Source organism: Nicotiana tabacum, chromosome 8 (genome assembly GCF_000715075.1).
Source record: "Nicotiana tabacum cultivar K326 chromosome 8, ASM71507v2, whole genome shotgun sequence".
NCBI lineage: Eukaryota > Viridiplantae > Streptophyta > Magnoliopsida > Solanales > Solanaceae > Nicotiana > Nicotiana tabacum.
The window spans coordinates 206,300,424-206,310,916 of NC_134087.1; the positions used below are offsets into that span (position 1 = coordinate 206,300,424).

The 10,493-nt window shown below is 33.4% G+C and overlaps 1 protein-coding gene across 1 annotated transcript; it reads left to right on the forward strand.

The window, feature by feature from the left end:
• The first annotated feature begins 2,806 nt into the window (after nucleotides 1–2,806).
• On the forward strand, nucleotides 2,807–8,710 carry LOC107775698 (uncharacterized). Its single transcript, XM_075220078.1, has 8 exons — nucleotides 2,807–2,982; nucleotides 4,292–4,404; nucleotides 5,772–5,843; nucleotides 6,857–6,892; nucleotides 7,535–7,580; nucleotides 7,840–7,927; nucleotides 8,360–8,417; nucleotides 8,543–8,710. The coding sequence occupies exons 1-8, from the start codon at nucleotides 2,904–2,906 to the stop codon at nucleotides 8,591–8,593; spliced, it is 543 nt and encodes a 180-aa protein (XP_075076179.1). The 5' UTR covers nucleotides 2,807–2,903; the 3' UTR covers nucleotides 8,594–8,710.
• The last annotated feature ends 1,783 nt before the right edge of the window (nucleotides 8,711–10,493 follow it).

A 10,493-nucleotide genomic window follows, 5' to 3' on the forward strand; every position in this document is an offset into this window, starting at 1 on the left:
TCTTGAAAGTACAACATACAGATTGTTCTGCAATCTAGTTTCTATATACGTGTATTTAGCCAATTTTTGAATGAAAGAATAATAAATTACATTTATCAAAAAATTGTACGAAGCAAAATATTTGTTATAATGCAATTGATGTGAAAAATGCAATTGTTATTATATATAAACATAATACTTGAATTCAAAACTATATAATTTGAGAGATAGTTACCAAGCGAAAGAGAGATAGATAGATAATTAAATTAGACAATGAACCTGTATAGTGAAAATCATTTGGTGCTAAGTATTTTAAATATTTTTCTTTATAATAGTTATTGGTATCATTTTGTGTGAAATCAAAATAAATAAATGCTCTGCTCTCAACAAGAAACTTGGCCATCAACATCTAGTTCGAAGTATGTTTATTTCTCCTAAGCTAAGATAGATATTTTTATCATGTGTTTTTCGTAATTTTTATTTTACTTTTATGATGAACATATTTTTCTTGTTAAGCAATCTTCAATACAGCTATCACCATTGGGCTTGACATCAATTGGTTTGGAAAAAAGATCAATTATCTTTAATTTTATGCTCTTCTTTGTTTTGACAAGAAACAAAATATCACTGGATATCAGATTCATTCACACTCTTATATTTTTTTGTTAGCCTAATTTTTTCAATTTGATGCCGTAAATATGAAGTTACCATGTTGCATTTACAATTTATGTATTTATTGATTTGGAACTACTAATAGTACTTGACATAAATTACCTTCAAAAATTATCTTTTTGCCCAATAATTCCCCGACGTTCATTATATCTTAAAGCTCATGCCGTCGGTGTCGATGATATGGCGCTTCTCTATATAAGTGGTTTATCCCAGATTAAATTTTCTTTTCTATCGATATAGCATATCTTCACTATACTTTGATATTTTTATGATGGTTATCTCGATTATTTAAAGAGGTATGTCAAATTTAGAGTGAACCATATGACTTCTTGATAAATTCGTTATTGCTATATATACCACTTGTTATTATATGTAACATTATCATGCCTCTTAGTGTTTCAAGTTATGTACAATATAAGAATATTATTTCGATTCATCCTATCTATCTATAAAGAACAATCCAACAATATTATAGTTAACTTTTTGTAATATAGTTATGAAAGATTAGAAGTAAAAAGAATTAGTCTAAGATGATTGAGGTTTAGCTCTAATTAATTTCTTTTTCCCAATTCTAATACAATATTGCCACGTTGTGGAATTGCCATGTGGCTTAGGAGAAAGTTCGATTTTTAAATTTTAGGACTTTAATGTTACTACTATAGTCAAATAACAGTTTTGGTTGGATTTAAAGTTCTAAAATTAAGCAAAATCTTAAATATTAGTACATTTTTATTCAATATGAATAGTAGTTTTCAAATAGCTCTTAACTTGAAAGTAGTTGTGATGTCTAAGTTTTCGAGAAGTCCCCAAAGCCATAAACTTCTTTTTGAATATTAGTTATTACTTGTAATTATTATTTGTTCTCTTTCACTTCTTATTAATGCAACAAATTTTGACATATATTCTCATTTTTCTCTATTATTCGGTTTAGAACTTTCAGTTTTCAAGTACTATTACCAAGATTAAAGAAATAATTTAACTATGTATAACTTGCATAAATATTGTGAAAACTATTACTCTTTGGTTGAAAATATTTATTTAGTTGATTGTAATAATCGATATATAACTTAAAGTTGTTTGGTTGTTGATAACTAATATATAATTTAAAGTTGTTTAGTTTATTTTTATTTTGGACCGAGGCATAGTTATTACTGTTATTGTATTAAAAATACTTTATCAATTTTTTTGATTGCGAAAATTAAAAAAGAATCATTTCAAATTAAGATAAGGATTTTTTTCCTTCAGAAGAAGTAGATTTCCTGGGTGATCTTTAACTTTAAAAGAAACTTCCTGTTAGAAGGAAATAGATCTTATTTTTTCTTAATTTATAACAAATGTTAGGATAATTATCGATTCATCTAAACTTTAAATTATTAATGGTGATTATAATTTTATCTAGTATATATTGTAGCAAAATATAATTAATTTTTCCAACACGGAATTATCTTTTAAAGAAAAAATACAGCTATCGAATGGTATTTTATCGTTTGTTGACTCAAGAATTTGTTAACTATAATTAGGGTAATTTAATTGAAGTTTCATTGGATGGGCAGTGGCGAATGCAGCGTATAACCTACGGGTTCAATTGAACCCATAAATTTCGACGCGGAGTAAAAATTTATATGTAAAAATTCATTAAAATTGCAAAAGTAATAGATATGAACCCATAAATTTAAAAATACAATGGGTTCAATATTAAAAGCCTTAAAATTGAACTCATAAGATTTAAATCCTGGATCCGGCTCTGTGGATGGGAGAACTTCAAACAATAAATATTTATTGTCAAGCAAAAGTTTATGATATTAAGTTTACGGTATAGTTTTATTCAACGTAGAATGTAACTTACCAAAACCAAAAGGAATATTAATCAAATAAGGAAAGACTTATAAGCATAATTTTAATTGATTTCAAAATCCTAAATATTAAGAAAATAGTAAAATGACTATTTTGTCTAATATAAAATATATTTTTAAGATTATTTTTGTAAACTGATATTGTATTCGTGCTTTTTATATATATATATATATATATATATATATATATATATATATATATATATAGATATATATATATAATACATATAGATACGTTCATAAACAATTTTTCGAAAAATTCTAAATCTGGCCCAAACTTTGCACCATATATAAAACGAAAACCCCCTTTCGCTGTATCCGCCTCGCTTTTCTGAATCCAGACCAAGAGAACACAGAGAAAAGAGTGTGTGAGAGAGAGAGAGAGAGAGAGCAAGGAAAATGGGATGGATCGGAGAGCAAATCGATTCAATAAAGTCAATTCAATTCAGACAACTTGTTACCCAAGCTATTAGTCTCGGTTCGTTATCATTTAATTTTTTATATCATCTTTTATTTTTTGTTGTTTCAACACAGTTCAATTGATCTTTTTATATGTATATCCCCTGCTTATATGTATAAAAATTTGTACATGTGCGACTGATCCCTTGCTGGAATTGTTTGATTTTTTGAACTCATTTGTATGTTGTCGGGCTTATTAATCAGTCAATTAGGGCATTTGTATCTATTCAGGCCCATTTGGGTGGGAATGTTCCGAGGAATTTAGAATTCGGACGGTTCATCATAATTTGATTCTTTTCATGTTGGTCAATGTAGGCTGCTTTTTATGTGTATAAGCATTTTTTTTGGCTAGAGATTTCAATTTGACATTTTGCTTGATATTTGTTTTAAGTGCATAAAAAGGTTGTATCTTTTCATTAGTTTCATGTGCATTTTCGATTTAGCTTTTAGTACCAAAGGAATCGAATTTAGATGTCTATTTTAGGATTGTTAGGCTTGTTCCGGGTCCATTCACCAAGTCCAGTTGGTCCATAGGATTGTCCTGAGACGTCACTCGTCAGGCATTTAATTTGGACGCTAAGTGTGTCTTGTACTATTGCTTGTTTGAGTTGCGCAGTTTGCGGAGAATTAGGTCCCCAAGAAGGTCTATACCTTACCCCAAAGCTCTATACCTTATTCTTCTTTATCTAGTTAACGAAATACAATGAAATGAAGGATCTAACTACCTACTCACTATGTGGAGGTAAATTGTAGAACATGAAATAGCTCCTCTCTCTTAGTCTGGGACAGAGGGAATATTTAGGTGGTGTTTGTTTGAAAAAGTTGAAGAAGTGAGTTTGAAGTTCAGTTTTCCAATTTCTTCAGGAAGCATTTGTTGAGCTGTTTTCTTAAATAAAGTTATCCTTTAAAAGAAAAAAAAATTCCAAACTCAAATTCTCAAATCTTTCAACAACTCAAAATTGGCTTCTTGAAAGAAACTTGAAGAACTGAGTTTTAGAGTCTTTAAAAGATTTGAGAAACTGTGTTGAGATCTCAAACAGTTCAAACAACACTTGAAAAAGAATTGAAAATTCAAGTTTCAAACGGAGTTCTTCAACTTTGTTCCAATCAAATGCTAAACAACATTAAATGCAGATTATGTTCTAAAATAGCTCTCTCTCACTTGCTCTCTCTTGTTAAAAATTTTTCATTATGAAATGTGAAATCTATAATCAATTTGTTTGTCGTGAGAAATAGTTCGAAAGTGGAAGTTGAAAGATTGTGTTCTTTGCTTTATTTTAAAGGTTATTATGCTCTACACTAACCCTCTTTCACATAATCACTTTCAGGGATGATTGTTACTTCAGCACTTATAATATGGAAAGCATTGATGTGTGTAACTGGCAGCGAGTCACCTGTGGTGGTTGTGCTCTCTGGAAGTATGGAACCTGGCTTTAAAAGGGTGAGTTAAAGAAATTTGTTCACAGGGAGGGGTTTCTAAACTACGAATAACACTGGCCTTTTCAAGCTATAGCTTAAGTTGTTTCTACTTAATTTGTTCCATGCTACTGGCTATTGCCTTTCCTATTTTATCCTTGCTTAAAGATTCTTAAAATACTGCATAGACAATGAAGAAGAAGAGGGGAATGACAATAAAATAAATACTGCATAGACAACTAAACTACGAATAACATTGGCTTTTCTAAGCCAGTGTTGTGAAGTGAGGAAAAGCGACAAGCCCCTTTTCGCTTAAAGCGAGAAGCGAAGCGCTCGCTTTTTTGATGTGAAGCGGAATTTAAAATAAAAATATATCATAAAATACTACATAGACAATGAAGAAGAAGAAGAGGAGAATGACAATAAAATAAACACTGCATAGACAACTAAGAATAAATGATTTGAAAAAATGGCAGTAAGTATGCCAAAAAATGGCTCTAGAACTGAAACGAAAAATGGGCAGCATTTCACTGAAAACAGTGTAAGGAAATGAAGAAGAAGAAGAGGAGGAGATTGAGAAAAAGAACTGAAGGGGGGAAAAAAAATTTCGCCAGCATTTCGCTGCTATTTGGACACTGAAACAGTGAAAGAAAAAGAAAAAGAAGAAGGAGAAGGAGGAGGAGGAGGAGGAGGAGGAGGAGGAGGAGGAGGAGGAGGAGGAGGAGGAGGAGGAGGAGGAAGAAGAATAAACCACATACCTGGGATCAAACTTGATGATCTTGAAGTTAAAGAAAGAGAGCCTTTTTAATTAATTAACATTGGTAGCCCAGTTATAAAGAGAAGCGCTCGCTTGTGTCGCTTTGTTCGCTTCCTCGCTTCTCGTTTTTTCAGGGGAAGCGATCGCTTTTGTGTCCCTGATACGCTTCAGATCAGAGAAGCGCCAGATGCCTCGCTTCTCGCTTTAAGCGAGGAAGCGGTCGCTTTTAACAACACTGTTCCAAGCTATAGCTTAAGTTGTTTCTACTTCATTTGTTCCATGCTACTGGCTATTGCCTTTCCTATTTTATCCTTTGCTTTAAGATTCTTTAGCAGAGGGTAAAAGACTAGAAGAAATTAAGTTATAAAACTAAGGGAAGGGAGTCAAAGAAGATTAAAAAAGTTTCTGGCTTAACTATCTGGTATATATCCTAAACATGCATGATTTATGCCAGTTATCTTCTTACGGACGGCTTATTGCAGATATAGACTTCAGGGTTCAGTAGCAACTTGTTATTGAAATATATAATGAGCCTTCCTATATCCAATGCTGTGGAAAGAAATTACTTCTTTAATTGGAGTGTTAGTTTCTCTTTCGATTTTGTATTACTGAAAGCATCATCTACTTTCTTGCAGGGTGACATTCTTTTCTTGCATATGAGTAAGGATCCTATTCGTGCAGGAGAAATTGTCGTGTTTAATGTTGACGTAAGTAGTGCTTAACAGCGTCCTCTGTTTTGACCTATTTTCTGCTTGAGTTACTTTGGCTTTTGAAAAGTTACACGTACACGATAAACAAGTTTTCTTTGTGTTAGCTTTTTCAATGACTTGGGAGTTACTTATATTTCCCTAGGAACAATTTGACACCTGTCAACAATTCTATTTTGTCCAAACCCACAGGAGAATACATAGATTCTATTGCTAATGATCAAGCTTTTTAAAGGGGGGTTTTGGGGGGGTGGGGGGTTCAGAGCTAGTAGGATGAAAATTTGATAGGATTGGTCTTTATGTACATTTTGTTGATATGTGTGAACCGCTTCGTACAAAACAAAAGTTTAGTTTATTAGAGAGGACACATATATGTATTCAGTTAGATATGCATCACACCCCTCACGTGAAGATTCTTTTCTCTTGGGTCAAGCACGTGGAGATATTTTGTTATAGGGGTGAGACTTGAAATCAGGAGCTCAACATTGTTATGATACCATGTTAAGTTGTGCGAACCTCCTTATCTAAAAGCCTAACTGATGGTAGACTATTATTCATTCCGTTTTATATTTGCTTAGATATAGTTATGATGGCTGCTGAGGATATACTAATGAAATAAGTTAATGAAATCAATATACAAATTTTTGTTTGGGGACTTGGGATGAATAGAAATTTAGGAATCTGATGCTAGGAATAAATGATCATAAAATAGGATATGATAGACCTGAATCAATAGATACTCAGAAATTGGCAACAATTATTTGAGAGGCTTCCGATGATGATTTAGTACTAAGATAGGAGATAGGAGAGAAGTTAGTGGAAGAAATGAGCAAAAATGGAGAAAAAAATTTAAGAGGGAGGGAGGGATATCCCATTTAGTTTTGCTCATGCTTGCTTTCTATTTCGTCGATTGGACTTCAATCTGTCAAAATCATCTAGCTGAAATCTGTGCTGTTATTTATTATTGACCTTTGATATTTGCTTCTGCTGATGGCATGTTTTATGTTGCACAGGGACGTGAAATTCCAATTGTTCATCGCGTCATAAAGGTATGGTGGGAAGTAGTCTCTCTATACAAAATGTTCTTTCATCTGGTTGTGCTTCATTATAGGATCTTGATTGCCTGCATCAAATTTTTATGTGTACTGGTAGTAAAACAAGGAATGTGCAAATGACTATCAAACTTTCACAAGGAAAAGAAGAATAAGGGACTGATAACTGAAGTGACATTCTGAAGTGAATCAAGTGACTTATGACCCTCTTCCTTTTTTATGCATGTAACCAATCCAAGTAGGATTGGTATAGAGTCTGGCTGGTGTTTTGCCCTTTTTCTCTTTCTTGATAATTGAGAGAAGTGCATCTGTAAAAAGTAAATTCTGGAACTGCTAAATGAGTCTACCAGAGAACAGACAATAGCATTTGGCAAATACTATCAGTAACTTCCTATTGTTTTCTTCACTTGCTCCTTCAATTTGTAGTAACACTTGGTTTATTACCTCCAACCCGATCCAAGTACGAACCCTGTAAAGGAGAAGGGAGAAGGAACTAAAACATTGTTGAATCATAATGATAAAAAGGAATGTGAATCCTGTACTGACTAGTTTTGCTTCTGAGCTGCACTTGTTGTCTGCCCACTTTTTCTTCCTCTAGGTAAATTAAAAACCATTAATCTTTTGTGTGTCCCATTGTAGGTTCATGAGCGCCAAGACACTGGAGAAGTTAATGTCCTTACAAAAGGTACTCAATTGTATGATGCATATTAGGTCGAGGTCAGGGATGTGTTATATGGATCTCCCTCTCTCTCTCTCTCTGATCATAAATTAATTACGGTCTATGAGGTGCACATCAGTCATTTTATAGTTTTCCAACTATCAAAGAGTTTACTTTTGATGGTGCTCTGTTTCTTTGTACTTATTTAAATGAAAATGCCTCCGTTTTTACTTTTCCTCGATGAAGACTATTAATTTTCTTGTTTGTTTATGATTCATATCTTTAGGAGACAACAACTTTGGTGATGACAGACTTCTCTATGCCCACGGTCAACTGTGGCTGCAACGACATCACATTATGGGGAGAGCTGTTGGGTGAGTTGACAATTCAATGTGCTCTTTATATCTTTGGTTTCTCATCTGGTGAGATCTGTGCTTAGGTTGGATCGAGCTGCTTTTGATGGTGTTGCCTTGGTGCTCATTGCCTTCTTAGCTTTATCTTATTTGAATGTGCACCCTTTCTTTTCCATTCTACTTGATGCAATATTGCAACTCCAACAATGGAACAACCAATCCCTAATAAGTTTGTAGGATCCATGCTGTTAACCATTTTCAATATGAAGCTTTCCTCTTCAATTAAACTTGGTATAGATGTTTATCATTATTTTCTACCACTATGATAAACTTGGTATAGACACACATACATTCATATATTGATCCTTTTTTTGGCGGGTGTGTTAAGTCAGCCCTTGGTGCATTACCTGTTTTTATCCTTTCCATGCTAAACCAGTGGCTTGTCCATTTCAGGTTCTTGCCTTATGTTGGGTGGGTGACCATAATCATGACTGAAAAGCCAATTATCAAGGTTTGTTATGGATCAAACTTCTGATTCTGCTTTCTCTAAATGCAATGAAGTGTTCAATTTTATTAGATTAAGTCGACAGGTGCGATGAATTTCTAATATTAGGCTTTTCTTTTCCACTTATGCAGTATATATTGATTGGTGCGCTGGGATTGTTGGTCATCACATCAAAAGACTAGTGGACCATGGCTTCACATCATGGGCACAAATTATAGCTTGAAACTAAAGAGAACTAACTATGTATCTGCCATTTTCAAGAATCAAGACTCATTTTTGGACAATAGAATACTCTCTCTCTCGAGGATCTCTCTCTCTCTCTCTCTCTCTCTCTCTCTCTATATATATATATATATATATATATATTGATTTCCTTATTTAATGGTCCAGTAGAATGCAACATATGATGTGTGGATTAAGCGCACGTCCTGAGTTCGAATCATGTTTCTGCTGCGAACAAAGCTTGGTATATAGTTGGGTGGAGGGTGAAGGACGGGCTCATACTATCTAAATTTTCTAACTTGTGCGCCAGAGGTGATTTCTCCATATAAATTGAAGGAAATATATATATATATATATATATATATATATATATATATTTAGTTCGAGCCAAAAATAATAAGTTTGAACCGAATGGATCTCATTTTTGCTTAAAATGACTAGTGAATAAATTCAGAAAATATGCAATTAAATTAGAGTAAATACCACTAAATCCCCTTAACGCTTAATGGATACCCGCTTCTCCTTTTGAATAGGACAAATAACCCCCCTTGAGCAGCATTTTTCTGGTGAGCTATAGAATTTTAATTCAAGGAACAAGTATTGTTGTCCTTTTCTTTTGGTCAATATACTGAAAGTATTACTTAGATTTGGCACTATACTCCACATTGAAGGTAATAAGCACAAAGTTTTAAGTAAATTTTGCAGAATAGTATTTTGCAGAATAGCATATCAAGGACTTGCACATTAAACTAAGATTAACAACATCTATTAACACAGCATTGGGGGTCCGAATTCATCCTATTGAACAAAGTGCAGGAAGAAGCAAGAAGATAACAATACAAAAGGGCAGCCGGGTGCACTAAGCTCTCGTTATGCGCGGGATCCGGGGAAGAGTCGGACAACAAGGGTCTATCGTATGAGGGCTTACCCTGTATTTTTTGTAAGAGGCTGTTTCGACGGCTCGGACCCGTGACCTCCTGGTCACGTGGCAGCAACATTAACAGTTACGCTAAGGCTCCCTTTAATAATAGTAACAAAGATAATTAACGATCACATTGTTTTCTACTTTTTCCTGATAGAATTCTATCATCTTTAGACAAAGTTGGACAAAAAGAGAGAGACCTTTGGTTTACGTGATAGATTAGTGGGACATTTTTATGATGTGATAATGACCTGGAATTTTTCTTCTTTTTCCTGTTGGTAACTTTATCATTTTCACTACTGAATATGTTTCACTTCATAAGCTAATAACCAGTAAAACTTATGCTGAATGCATAAACTAGAAAATATTCGTTAAAGTTTACTTAGTTTGACTTATGAGAAGCGAAAAGTGACAAACATTTAAGATTATTAACACTTTAATATCATAGATTTTCTTAAATATTTTGCAACAACCAAAATTTGTTATTGAGAGAGAATTGAAAATGTGGAATTTTGCCAAGGTGGAGATTTGTTGAAGTTTGGCAAAATGCCAAAGTCCCACATTGGTTGGGAGTTAAGTTTGGGGGGATTTTTCCCCTATAAAAGAAGGCCTAATGTTTAGGATTGAAACACACCTCTCATTTGCCTTCTCATCTGTTTAAGGCATTTGTATCTTCTCTCTTTAGTATTATTTCACTTGTATTTTTGGAGTGGAATAAAATATTGGTTGTGTCCGAGGAGTAGGCAAAATTAGCCGAACCTCGTAAATTCTGGTGTTCCCTTTATTATTGCTTTATTGTCTTATTTATTATTTGGTGGCTGTCATAATTTTTGGTATAGTAGTTGTGACTTATTCACACTTTATACATTTGGCTTCCGCAACAGGCCTACAGAGTGGACCAAGCTGGAGATGTGATGGAAATGTTAAATAATGCAAGA

Coding starts and splice junctions, on each gene's coding strand:
- LOC107775698 (XM_075220078.1), top strand. CDS start 2,904: ATGGGATGGATCGGAGAGCAAATCGATTCAATAAAGTCAATTCAATTC. Junction 7,581..7,839: donor AGTTAATGTCCTTACAAAAG/GTACTCAATTGT, acceptor TCATATCTTTAG/GAGACAACAACTTTGGTGAT. Junction 7,928..8,359: donor ATTATGGGGAGAGCTGTTGG/GTGAGTTGACAA, acceptor TGTCCATTTCAG/GTTCTTGCCTTATGTTGGGT.